Source organism: Equus quagga, chromosome 6 (assembly GCF_021613505.1).
Source record: "Equus quagga isolate Etosha38 chromosome 6, UCLA_HA_Equagga_1.0, whole genome shotgun sequence".
Lineage (NCBI taxonomy): Eukaryota > Metazoa > Chordata > Mammalia > Perissodactyla > Equidae > Equus > Equus quagga.
In genome coordinates this window covers 89,736,592-89,750,722 of record NC_060272.1, presented here as the reverse complement: position 1 = coordinate 89,750,722, position 14,131 = coordinate 89,736,592, and the positions used below count along the sequence as shown (strand labels likewise).

At 35.0% G+C, this 14,131-nt stretch overlaps 1 protein-coding gene across 3 annotated transcripts in view; it reads right to left on the bottom strand.

Moving 5' to 3' along the window:
* GKAP1 (G kinase anchoring protein 1) overlaps positions 1-14,131 on the bottom strand; it is an 87,636-nt gene that overhangs the window by 62,336 nt on the left and 11,169 nt on the right. For all 3 annotated transcript variants that reach the window (XM_046664345.1, XM_046664344.1, XM_046664346.1), the window contains 2 exons: positions 3,776-3,853; positions 551-674 (listed from right to left, as the gene is read on the bottom strand). In XM_046664345.1, coding sequence (XP_046520301.1) covers positions 551-674; positions 3,776-3,853 — 202 coding nt within the window. The remainder of the gene's footprint in view (positions 1-550; positions 675-3,775; positions 3,854-14,131) is intronic.

Genomic DNA, 14,131 nt, shown 5'->3' with positions numbered 1-14,131 from the left:
ATATGCTTTATGGTCTTATCTTCAAAAATTTGGTGGATGGTATAATTTTCTTCAGTATTTTCTGTTTGATAACAAAAATACAAATGATATTATAAAGAGTTTTCTGGTAATAAGTCTCATTCTAAAAATCTGTATGTCAATTTTCTAAGCTGTAGTTCCAGACAACTTGAAGAGGTGGACCAATAATGGGATGAAACCTGAAGATGCTCTTCCTGGTCTAAAGCCAGCCAAATCACTGTATGTATAAAGACAATAATATGTTTCAAGATGACTCAAAAACTGCAAATGTCAATTTTTATTTTCAGTGAGCTTTAAAAAAGGGACAAATTCAGAAATATCAATCTAGTTTTATGGGGTATTAATGACTAATTTTAAACTACTACCCCCAAATGGTTTATTTCCAAACAGGTTGACATTTTATATTCTAAATAACACATTAACAAAACCACTTTACTTATTTTAAAAATTAGATTAAAAAAGTACTTACAACTTAAGTATACAAAGACTTAGGATAGTTTTTCTAGCATAACAGATTTCATACATATATTACCTTCAGATTGAAAATCTTTTAGTGATATCGTGAGAGGTTTGTCTTTTCCCTGATGGTTCTTTCTTTTATCTTTTTTATTCATCACTTTTGACTGAGTTGAAGCATTTTCAGCATTTTCATACTCCTAAAAAGAATTACCAATGATAATTAAGCTTGGTTTACACTAATAAAATCAACTCACCAATAGGTAATATGTCTTTAAAAAATTTTTTTAAGATAAAAGGCAAATAAGAAATAAAAACTTACTTTAGCCAAATTATATATAAGGATACACTTTAATTTATACACTCAATCTCTTGACTCTTAAACATTAAAATAAAAGCAAAAAGTTACGTCTTGATCTATAAACCCTCCTAGTTGCCTCTTTCTTCTCCTCCTTCTCCACTTCAGGAGCAAACTTAAGACAATAATCTACAGTCAGGGGGCTGGCCCCGTGGCCGAGTGGTTAAGTTCGCGCGCTCCGCTGCAGGCGGCCCAGTGTTTCGTCGGTTCGAATCCTGGGCGCGGACATGGCACTGCTCGTCAGACCACGCTGAGGCAGCGTCCCACATGCCACAACTAGAGGAACCCACAACGAAGAATACACAACTATGTACCGGGGGGCTTTGGGGAGAAAAAGGAAAAAATAAAATCTTTAAAAAAAATAAAAAATAAAAAAAATAAATAATCTACAGTCAATTTCCTTTCTCACTCCCCTGAAATCTGGCTTCTGCCGTTTTCTGACACTAAAATTAAGGTCAACCTCCCCTCCAATGGTAAATCCAAAAGACATTATTGTTTCAAGCATGTCTTAGGTTTTTCAATATACTTCTGACTACTCGTAAGTCTCCTTCACTGGCTTCTCTTTTCCCAACTCTGTTCTTAAAGATGTAGCTGCTGTTCACCATTATTCCATTCTTAAGCTGTTCTTCTTAGGCTTTATACCCACCGTTCCTCAAATTCTAAGTTAAAGTTCTACCTATACACTGATGATTTCTGTATGTACAGACAACTCAACTGGAATGTTTAATAAGCATCTCCAGACTACATATGCTCACTCTGCCTTCCCTACATCATCCTCTAAGTAAGCACCTTGTTTAATGCCACTAACATCTACACAACCACCCAGCCTAGAAACCTCAGAGTCATTCTTGCCTACTGTTCTACACACTTTATATCCAAATTAGTCACTAGATCTTGTTGAGTTTCTCTGCTAAAGATCTCAACCTATCGTCTTTTCTTCACACCTTCTGTCATTTCTCCTGTCTTCTTTTGCTTGACACTGCAACACCCTCTAATTTTAGCCCCTCAATGTATCTTCCACAGTGCTACAGCATGAGTTTCTAAAACTAAAACTCTAAATCAATCTAAAAGTTAAAAATATTCAATAGCTCTCTGCTAACAGATGTATAAAACCCAATCTCCTTAGCATGGTACGTGAGGTTCTCTATATCCTATCCTTTTGTCAGTATCTCCAGCAACCCTGGGTCCCTAAGTTGTAGTTTTCCAAATATGCTATACTCTTTCACATGTATATTATCTTGTATACTTGCCACTCCTTCCCTGAGAATGCCTACCAGTGAACTTCTAATAAATCTAGTAAAACTCATTAAGAATCCTTTCCTAAAACCCATCCCCAATAAAGGCACAGAAAATTCTAACATTCTGAATTCCCACTGCACTGAGAATATACATCTCTCAATAATATACGTTATAATTACATGTATGTCTCCCTCCACTAAACTCAAGGGCTGGGACCATATCTTTATCTTTATATTGTGTACCTAGCACATTTAGACTATTCAAAAAAATATTTGGTGAATGAGTGATAGAACAGAATAGAAAATGCCATCCCAAACTTTAGTTATTATAAAAATTCTTAGGCTAGAATAACTATAGTTATTTTACTGGAATATTGACTTAAAACTCAATGACTGTATCAATGTAATCATATCAAACTAGCCATCACATAAAAAAGGAGTTCCTCCATTCTCTGAGAGTCATTATTATCTGATAAAACCAATGCTTTTTGGTACTAGGCCTATGACTGTGCCAAGAAAACTGGCTGGGAGCATGGTATCTTATCAATACCATCTACTCTACTCCTCCTCTGTAGATCAGCCAATCTTTTTAGTTTTAGAATCTAGACATATATCTAATAACAACAAACCATTATTGTATGATAATGTTCTATTTGATAAACTTTATCTTCAAATTGAGCAAGTCAGGAGGACTTTTCCATTGTAACCTGAAAGTCCACTTAAATGATTAAATCGCAGTAAAGCTAGCTGTATCCATTGCCAGCTTTATGTCTAAATGGACAGGTAACAATAAGGATTACTTATTCTTGATTAATCAAGATAACAGGAATAGTGACATGGAAAAGTGAAACTAACACATACAGTGTACAAAGTCATTTTACTGGCAACTTTCATCCTCTTCCCTTGAACTATAAATAAACAGAAAAATCATCTGTTGTAAATTTTAATTCCTCTCTTCCCTTCATCTTGAGTGAAGGAGCTAGTGTACAATGACATAGGCCCTTAAGCATGACCAGAGGACATTTATGATCAACCACTGAGTAACTACAAGTTGAATGACTTTTATGGACCAAAAAAAATTCCCAATACATGTAAAGGACTAAAATGTTAAATAATATGAAGATAATACAAATGTTCAATTTAAATACAGAAACTGGAAACCAACAGTACTTTTTATTTAAATGTTCCTACACAGTTACAAGCTGTAGAATGCATTTCAGCACACAGCCCAATATCATGGCTTAGTGACAAATGCTGAGTTCACAAGGCCAAATTATCAGAACTGTCCTCTCATTTATTTTAGTTAATTGTAGTGTATCTCCAGCAGAGGGTCTCTTAATGGATGTCCCTGTACTCATACTTACTTAAATTTTTAAATCTACTTATATAGAAAATATCTTCATTTAAAATAAGTTAAAGTAAATCACTGGCTGTTGGTTTCATTTCCTCTCTTCCTTTCATCTTGGGTGGAGGAATTTCTTAACTAAACATTCCAAATCACCAGACAAAGATTAATCCACATGTTTCTGTTGTCTCTCAAAACTTGAGGAGGAAGCTTATCATAAAAATTTTGCGATAATATTCTGCTACAATGACGAATTCTTAGGACAAACTTTAAAGAACTTTTATACAAAATTCAGACAGGTTGGTCCTCACCTTTGACCGCTTAGACCTAAAATATCTAAATTGATAAATGTGTAAATACCTTTTTATGTTCTTCATATTCTAATTTACTTAGCAACAATGCCTTCTCAAGATCTGCTTCAAACATTTCAGACGTCAGCTAAAAGAAGAAAAAAGTTTCACAATAAACAGATGATAGCATTATACATGATATGTGGTATAATGATAGCATTTTACCACACTAGCAGAACAGCCATGACAATATATATAAGAAAAGAAAACAAATACCGTCATGTGTCACTTAACAAGGGGGATACATTCTGAGAAATGCATCATTAGGCAATTGTGTGTTGTACAAACATCATAGAGTGTACTGACGGGGAACAAAATCTGCTACCCTAAAATGCGTCTCTTTAAAATGAGGATTATGGGGCCAGCCCCATGGCCGAGTGGTTAAGTTTGCGCGCTCTGCTTCGGTGGCCCAGGGTTTGGCCAGTTCGAATCCTGGGTGCGGACACGGCACTGCTCTTCAAGCCATGCTGAGGCGGCACCCCACATGCCACAACTAGAGGGACCCACAACTAAAAATACACAGCTATGTACCGGAGGGCTTTGGGAGAAAAAGGAAAAATAAAAAAAAAAAATCTTTAAAAAAAATAAAAATAAAAAAATAAAATGAGGATTATTTTAGCCTGATTATCTTGTTAATCTAGCTCATATCAATTTAATTCTTAGACCAGCAAGAAGAACCTAGAAGGGTAGGGGAAAATTTCTTCCTCCCCTTCAGTACTTACACAAATCTAGATAGTATAGTCTACGAGACACCTAGACTATATGGTACTAATCTTATTGGACCACCGTTGGATATGCAGGCCATTGTTAACCAAAACATTATGCAGCGCACATCTGTATATTAAAAAACAATCTGGGTTCTCCAAAGTTACCTATCCATGCCAAAGTAGAGGATTCTGTATTTTACAGATGATACCAAAGCAAAAGCTTCTAATTTTGAGATTTCTATTTCCCCTTTTATTGTCCATTATCTGTTGTATATCATATAATCTTTTTAATTAAAAAATCTTATGAAGAAATTGACACTGCAATAGATGTCAAAGACAGTATCCAGTTTAAGACCCAAAAAATTTAATAGTGATTATTACCCAAAAATATAAGAATACTGAAAAAGAACTCAGTAAGCATTGTAACACATACCATTTTCTTAATATAGACTAATCCACAGGTATAGAATCTTTAAATAAGGTGACCAAATGTCCTCATATATGCCTGATGTTAGAGAATAATTATAGTGCATCATTTTACTCCTATCCTTATATCCCTTTTATATGGTTGCCCTACCTTTAAAGTTATCTGATACTATAATAAAATGATTCTTTGTGATCTATATCTTTTGGTTTCTCCTTCTCACCACTCAAACTCACCTTAATTTCTTACAATCTAGCTTCCACCACCCTCCAATCAAATTACTCTCCAAGAATTACTTCTAAATGCCAAACAGAATTGCTACAGTATTTGTATGGGACTTTGGATTGTCCACCAATGGGGATAAAGTATGTCTGCAGGTGAATATAGGGAAAGTTGCAACATGATAGGAGTAAACATCCTGGATTTGTACACCAGTGTGTGTTGACCTATCCATACCAGATAATGAAATCATAAATTTAGTGGACATCTCTTGTTTTGATCTGTCCAGAAGCCCTTTCTTTATTCCTTTGAATAATTACTCTTCATTCCAAAGTCCTATGATTCTAGCAGGACAGTCAATCACATAATCCTGTATATCACCCACCCCCGTACCCACACAAACATCCACACTACAGTCACTTACAACAGGGTGGGGGCAAGGGATCCAACTCTTTTTTTTCCTGTCCTCGGAATTAAATTTTAAGAACAAACACAAAGCAAGTGGGGTTTAATCATCCGATGATAGCCCTCTAAAAGTGAGAGTACTAGTTCGACTAGTTCAAACCTCTGAGCACCCCAGAAATCCTTAGTCTCCATCCTTCCCAGGACCTAGTTGTTTAGTTCTTAATTCAAATATGTGAATTACTCAGTATCCTTTCAACGAATTATTTTTTGCCAAAGTTAATCAGAATTGTTTCTGTTGCTTAACGATAAAAAAAACTAAACTAAAACAGAAACCAACTCCAAAAAGGACTAATCTGTTTCAAAGGGATACGTGGGAAATTAGAAAAATGTAATTGGATTCGTGTAAGCAAAAAAGGAAGTTTACATTAATTTCTCCACCTAAACTCAAAGCAAACTGAACACAAACTATTTCACTATATTTAAAGCATAGTAGTCATTCCAACTTAGAAAAAGTAACAAAACTACTCAAGTTTATTCTGAACAAAGCTGATTCAATTTACCACTAAGTGTTTAATACACATTAATGACATTTAACACTTATGGAAAGGGCATTTAAGATTATTTCCAATATATCTCATATTCTGACTGATATTCCAAAAATAAGTTACTAGGCAGGAGAATAGGTTAAGAAGTTTGGAGCCTTGCAAGATGTCATTATTTTTTTTCATGTTAACTCATATAACTATAAATATTAAAGTAGCTGATTCTAACAGCATGATAAAAACTAAATGAAATGGAACTTTTTTTTTTGTGAGGAAGATTAGCCCTGAGCTAACTGCTGCCAATCCTCCTCTTTTTGCTGAGGAAGATTGGCCCTGAGCTAACATCCGTGCCCATCTTCCTCTGTTTTATATACGGGATGCCTACCACAGCATGGCTTGCCAAGCAATGCCATGTCTGCACCCGGGATCCGAACCGGCGAACCCCGGGCCACCCAAGCGGAACATGTGAACTTAACCACTGCGCCTTGGGGCCGGCCCCAAAATGGAAATTTTAAAGTGAAAAACATGGCTCTCCTCAGAATTGGTTCTAAACGTAGCAGTTCAGAGCTTAAATTTACCTTTTAATTATTAACACAAACTAGTATACAAGGAAATATAAGTAGGAAAAATGATTTAAATTTCAATTTAAATCTTTGAAAACTACAACAAATCTTCCAAAAATGTCACTGCATGATCAATCAGCCAATAAGGATTTAGAGAGAACCTTCTATGCACTTTGCCTGTAGGGTTTTAAAGAAGCAGCATAAATATGATTTTTGTCCTCAAAGAATCACAACTGCAGGTGGAGAAGGAGACTAAGACATATAAAGTATGGGAAATAGAATAAGACATTAAAAGTGCTCCAAAAATTGTGGGGACAAAAGATAAACAACAAATAGAATTCAGAGAAGCATACGGAAAAGAAACTAATTTAAGTTGGTCCTTAAATGACAGATATAATTTGGATATGTAGAAAAAGGAATAGAAAAATTTCAGGAGGAAAGAGTCACGTGAACAAAGGTATAACAAGAATAAGTATACTATGGGATACCAAAGAAAGGGATACCTAATAAAAGGTGAATTCTACAGAATATGAGAGATACAGAAAAAATACAGGCTTTGGGAGATCACACAGGTGGATAATTTATATTCTATTCCACCCATGCTAGCTGTGACCCTGGGCAAGTTCTATAACGTCTATGAATCTCGGTTTCTTCATACATAAAAAGGAAATAGAAATATCAACCTTGCAGGGTAGTTTTGAGGACTTAAAGCTATAATATATGTAAAGTATCTAGCGTAGTGCTTGCCTGGTACAAGAGTTACACGCAGTAAATCAGAATCCCCATCCTCTATGTTGGAGAATAATAGAAAATAAGATTATTCAGGTAGCGTAGAATTAGCTTCCAGACACTCCCTAAAAATTAGGGATTCAGGGTAGATGAAAGAGGAATGCTGATAAAAATAATATTAAAGAAATAAACTGGAATATTCCAAGAATGCGAACTTAGAATCAATGTGTCTGGCTAAACCACTGTAATCTCAACATATAGGAACCGTGACCAGAATATAGCAGTGCAGAAAATAAAGAAAGCTAGATCTTAGAAAAGACCAACCAAGTTTTGGAACACTGAATATGAGGTATGAAAGAAGAATTAATCAAAGATAAGATTTTTTGACCCTAGATAACAGGAAGAATGGTAGCACAAGACTAAAACATCAAGAAAGAGAAAGAAAACATGTAAAGAATTCCAAATTCTTTAAACATATCTCAATTAGAGAATGAATTAATTATAAGACTGCTGTAATTATAGTCATCAATCTAAATAATCAGTACATGTATAGCTAGAAGACGGAAGAAAAAAAGAAAGGCTGGGCCTAAAAGACAGGCACCAGGCAAGTAAATGTAAATAAAAACCAGGATTTTTTTTAAAAAACCTTATATTTAAGTTAGCAAACTGAGAATTCCTCATCATTTTCTTTGTACATATGGGAGAAGGAGGAAAAGAAGAAACAGGAAACAGTAGACATTAAAATGCCTAGATGATAGAAGAAGATACTTACATGTGCCCAAGATGGAGTACTTCAGATCCCCTTCCTCTTGGCTTCCTTCATTGCCTCCTACTTCCCATCTAGTAGTAAAACATTTTTTTTCTATTTAACAAACCTATAGCTCAAGGGTTTATGATCAGTTAAAGAATATGAAGAACCAATGAAAAATGGGAAAGATAGTAAATATTTTGGAACTAGATTTAAAATTTACCCATTTTAAATCCAAGCAAAACAAACTCCAAATGAAGAGTTAATCTTCATTTCTCATAGGTATCATGGGAACAGGGTTATTGGGGGTTTTTTCCCTTCTTTTTTTTTAAGATTGGCCCTGAGCTAACATCTGTTGCCAATCTTCCTCTTTTTTGTTTTTTCCTCTCCAAAGCCCCCCAGTACATAGCTGTATATTCTAGTTATAGGTTCTTCTATTGGGACGCTGCCTCAGCATGGCTTGATGAGCGGTGTTAAGTCCGTGCCCAGAATCCCAACCGGCAAACCCTAGGCCGCTGATGCAGAGCACATGACCTTAACCACTCGGCCACGGCCACGGGGGGTGGCCTAGAACAGGGTTATTGTAAAACAACACAGAAAATCATTCTGAAGACATCTAACACTTGCAGCCAACTGTTTAGCCACAGTAGCAGTAGTGCCCTGTGGTCCTCTAACTTAGTGATTTTCAAAGTATGGACCACATGTCTTTCACTAATTTGGAAAGTAGAATTATTTTCCAGTATTCTAATAGTCTTATTGAACATCATGATTTTAAAGGCTGTCAGTGTTCTACAAAAACTGTCTCTATGTGCTCATACTAATTATCAAGTTCAGTTCATTTCAGCTAATGTATCTTCATGTCTTTTGAGTGCTGTTTACATTTATTGTCTGCATTTTTGTTGTATGCTTTATCATATCTCCAGTAATAAAAATGGTTCAATGATTCACTGAAGGATTAAAAGTAAGTAATGTAAACAGAATTGTAAATAATGCAACTTACAAAAACACCATAAATTTAAAAATCAACAGGATTCTAATACAGTGAATATAGAACATAAATCTGTATGTGTCAGGACAAGAGTGATATCACTGAAAAGGAAATTTATAAATAGAAAATTAAGATAGTAAATATTTGAAATTTTGATTCATTGAGTCATCAATCTGTTCCTAGCTTCCTGGTATGAAATATGTCAGTTTTTCTTTCACTTTCAAAGCACAATGACCTGTATGAGTCTTTCCAGAACAAGTACCAAGTAATGCTTTCCAGAACAAAAGTGATGCATTTTATTGCTAAAGAAAGAGCAAAAGAACGCAGAGGATTTATTCCAATTTGCACTCCTTATAGGGAAACCAGGTGCAAGTCAAACTATTGCCAAGGGACTTATTATACCAGCCATACAGTTCATGACAAATATCATGCTCACAAGAAAACAAAAAAGAGAGCAAGCTACTGGTAAACACGTTTATCTGATGGATTGAAGGATACAGTGTGGTATAGTACACATCCTAGAAGATATTTTACTTTAGAGTTGCACAAAACCAGTGATGAATGGAGTCTGAATCAATAAGAAGAAATACACAATAGAATTTGATCTGTTTATCACTGACAGCCCATGAGAAGAGACTTTTCTATTCAGTTAATTATTTTTGAGCCATGATGCAGACTGAAAAAAGGGTACACCAGAATCAATAATGACAATGTATCATGAATACAAGAGGTTGTTCATGGACAACATCTACACAGAGATTTATTCCCAGGCAACAGGTGTTGGTGAACAATATGTCTCTTAATGTTGATTCAATATTAAAAGAAATAGTAAAAATTATGGTACAATTAAATCAAAGCCATGGCCTAGTCATCTTTTTTTAAATAGCTTTACTGAGATATAATTCATATATTTCATATATCACATCTCACAACAAAATTCACCCATTTCAAGTGTAAAATATATATCTTCTTTTGATGTATACCTCTCTGCAAAGAAATAGGGAATATAAGATAAAGACTATCCTTCCACACTGAAGTATGCTGGGATAGATAAAAGTTTACGAAATGGAAAATGATATAAAAACATTTCTTTTCTTCTAAAATATGAAATATTTTAAATATACAAGAAATAAATGCCATATATTCACTGCCCAGCTGTAAAAGATTCAACATTTCCCTATATTTCCTCTATTTTTAGAACTAAATAAGACATTACACATGACACTGAAGTCCCATTCTAATCTTTTTTTCCTTTCTCCCTCCCACAGCAACCACTATTCTGAAGCTGGAAGTTGGAGTGTGTCATCCCATGCTTGTTTTGTACTTTTACTACATACATGTATCTCATTGTGTGAATCTGCATTTTCCTACTACTAGAGAGTTTGAACATCTTTTCAGATATTTATTGACCATTAAAGCTTCTCTTCTGTCCACTGTTATCATTAGAGTTGTCTCTTGTTAGAGTCTTTAATATATTCTGGATATAAATCGGTTGTTGATCATACGTGTTGCAAATATCTCGTCCCTATCCATGGTTTGTCTTTACCCTGGTTTATGGTGTCTTCAGTCATTCAGAAGTCTCAAAGACATCTGAAAGACCTCAGACATGAAAGTCAAGCCTTGGTTAGGCAGGGTCTTATCCCATATTATAGAAATTTGCTCCAAGGTCACAAAGCTCTGTCCAATGAATGGACAACTGGCTCTAAAATCCTGAAGAAAGCTCTTTGTTACAGGGCCAACCATCTGTAGGGTGCTCAAAACTGTCTGAGAATCTGAGAATTAGTACATAGTTGTCAACACATAGTCTAATTTATGCCAGTATTTTAAAACATTTAAGACACTAATATGCAATAAAGATCATTTCTACAATTTCCAGAAGCTTTGGTAGAATACCTCAGCAAAATATACAATATCTTGAAAAGGCTGAATCTATCCTTTTAGGGTTAATGTATCACAATTTTTAATGTTAGAGAAAAGACTAGAATTAAGATCAAAGTGTAGGCGCTGGCCCAGTGGCGCAGCAGTTAAGTGCGCACGTTCTGCTTCGGGCAGCCCTGGGTTCGCCAGTTCGGATCCTGGGTGCAGACAAGGCACCGCTTGGCAAGCCATGCTGTGGTAGGCATCCCACATATAAAGTAGAGGAAGATGGGCACGGATGTTAGCTCAGGGCCAATCTTCCTCAGCAAAAAGAGGAGGATTGGCAGCAGATGTTAGCTCATGGCTGATCTTCCTCAAGAAAAAAAAAAAAGATCAAAATGTAGTTTAGTTTGTCCCATTTGGTCTTTGTCTTTTAATGAGTAATTCCAACTATTTATATTTACTTATATAACAAAGTATTTGTCTGTTATCCTTTTTTATATTTCATTTCAAAGGCTTCCTTACAATTTCCTTTGCTTTATAACTTGCCAGACTATGTTTTCATTTTATTTTCTTCAAGTGATTTAAAACTTACAGAATGAAAGGAATTAGTTCTCTTTAAATTTAAAAAAACACACATTTGGAACTATTTTTTGTTATCACTGTGAAAAAATTTGAAACACCTACTGACTTCTCTGACCTGTTTCCTTCCTAATTTTTTAAATTCATAAATAGGGATTTCATTTTAGGCAAATTCTTCAAGTGAGTTATGTTCTCTTTAATAACCACATTTACAATCACTACTTAGAGTTAATTCTGTATTGAACTAGCTTCAATTCTCACCACCAGTGCTTTCCAATTATTGTGTTATTTAGATTTGCCTTTTAATTGGCAGTAGTACATCTCAGAAAAATTTGCAGAGAAGATAATGGTGGTATGCTTTCTCAGCCCTTCATGTCTGAGAATGTATTTCTTTAGCATTCACACAAATGACATCTTGGCTAGATATGGAATTCTTGGTCTTAACATTTCAATCCTGTCCTTTAAAGTAGCCAGCCTGATTTTTTCATCCTTAGGTAACCTGTTTTCTCTCATGTATCTATTTATACTATTATTTCCTTGCTTCTCATTCTTAAAATTAAAATCTTTTAAAAAGACTTTTTAAAAGTCTTCAAAACAAGTCTTTAAAAAAGGCTTCAGTTCTTTCAAGCTCAGATTCAAGTCTTTAGCTTACGAAAATTTCTATCAACATTATCTTTAATGACTGCCTCTGTTCTATCTGTTTCAGGGACACTAATTATGCCTCTATTGGATTTCACTTCTGTGCTCCAATCTATCATGTCCATTTTACTGGCAAAACTTATCTCACATTTTTCTTCACACAATTGACTCAATTTTCTTCAAGGTATACTCTGTTCTTTAGTCCTTCTAATGAAGTTTTTGATTCTGATAATATTTTATTTCCCCAATTTCTTATTTCTCCCATCTCCCTTTCGATTTCTCTTAACCACTTTTTCATCTCAGTATATTATCTCACTTTGTTAGATAATATTACTATCCTCTTGACTTTTACAAAATGTTCTGGCCCCTTGGTTTTTATTAAAGCAAAAAATAGGTCCTGTCTAAAATCAACTTCTGTTCCCTGTAGCAAATCTTTTTCAAAGTATGCTTTCACTTCGGACACTAAATACAGTGTTCTTTTCCTTTTATGTAGCAGAAACTTGTCTTCAGTTGACATGAGATCAACTAAGATCCATGTTTGCTCATAAGTAGGCGGAGTGGATGATTCTTTACTGTCCAACTGGTTGCTGTATAATGCTAGCTCTCAGATTTCATGCTGAGGCCTAGCTGACGTAAATTTACATTATCACTTTGGTGATTTAGGAGTAGGGAACTTTATCTTAGCATAATTTATCTTTTGTGTTTAAAATAAGCAGCCACATAACAGGCAAGATTTCTATATCCAGCTTTTTGACTGGCTCCGACTTCAATACATGGAGTTTCTCATAGTGTTGTTTCCCTACTATGTGAGGAAGAACACTCACCACACTGTATGCTTTCTGCCTAGTATAGTCACAGCCTGGTCCCTACTTTGAAAATCTATTATTCCATACCGTAAAATAGATTCCAGGTGGTATACTATCCATCTGTTCCAAGGTTTGCCCTTATCTCCTCTTCACTCGTCAGTGTAATTATCCCAGGATCTACTCTACTAGCCATGACCTTAACTATTTTTCTATAAAAGAGACTTCCAAATAAGGTACCAGGTTTTCCTAAGTGACCTGTCAACAGGATATCCAGCAGAAAGTTCGTGAGCCTTAGATGACATTCTTATATAGGGTCAGGGCCAAGTCAACTATTTCCTTTTCATAATTACCTGGTCATTTTGGCAGCAATCACGGGGGCCAGAAGAAGGGCAATCAAATATCTGTGCTCAAGTTCCCATATTACACAGAATTCATTTTGGTGCGAATTTGAGTAGTTTTCCTTCATTAATTTTCCAGTGCCCCTTGGGCCACCAGGAGAAATTTTCTCTGGTGAAGACACTGGTAAATTCTATTACTGTCTAAACTAACAGATCATTACATTTATACTAGTAAACCGGAAGAATGTGTCATAATGAATGCTGTAGGAGGAAAATAAAAATCAAATAACTCCCCCCCAGAATAATACAAGATGATTTATATCAGTGCCTGGAAATATCTTTTGAACAGCATTTGTGCACAGCTCTAGTGTCATAACTGACAATCATAATGATGAGACTGAGGCACTACAAAATCCCAAAGAAAATGTTATAATTAACATAGTTTATGTTAAGAGCATAGTTTAGTATTATCTAGTTCTCCTAAAACTGGTTACCCAAACATGACAGCTATAACCACTCCGTTAAGGCAAACATCTGCTAGAACAATACCTATTCCCAATAGATCAAATGACAGCTTACTAGATAAGCAAATAAATAACTATTCATTTCCCATACATTCAGCATCTCCTAGAGTACATTCCAGTCTTTGTGTTACTTTCCTGGAGAGCACACACACACACACACACACACACACAAGAAGAAAATGACTCATCTTAATAAATTACCTATTTAATTTGGTTATTTAATGTTTATTTATAGGGGCACGGAAGAACAAACTATCATGTAAATAGGTTAAAGAAACAAACAAATGTCATAAAC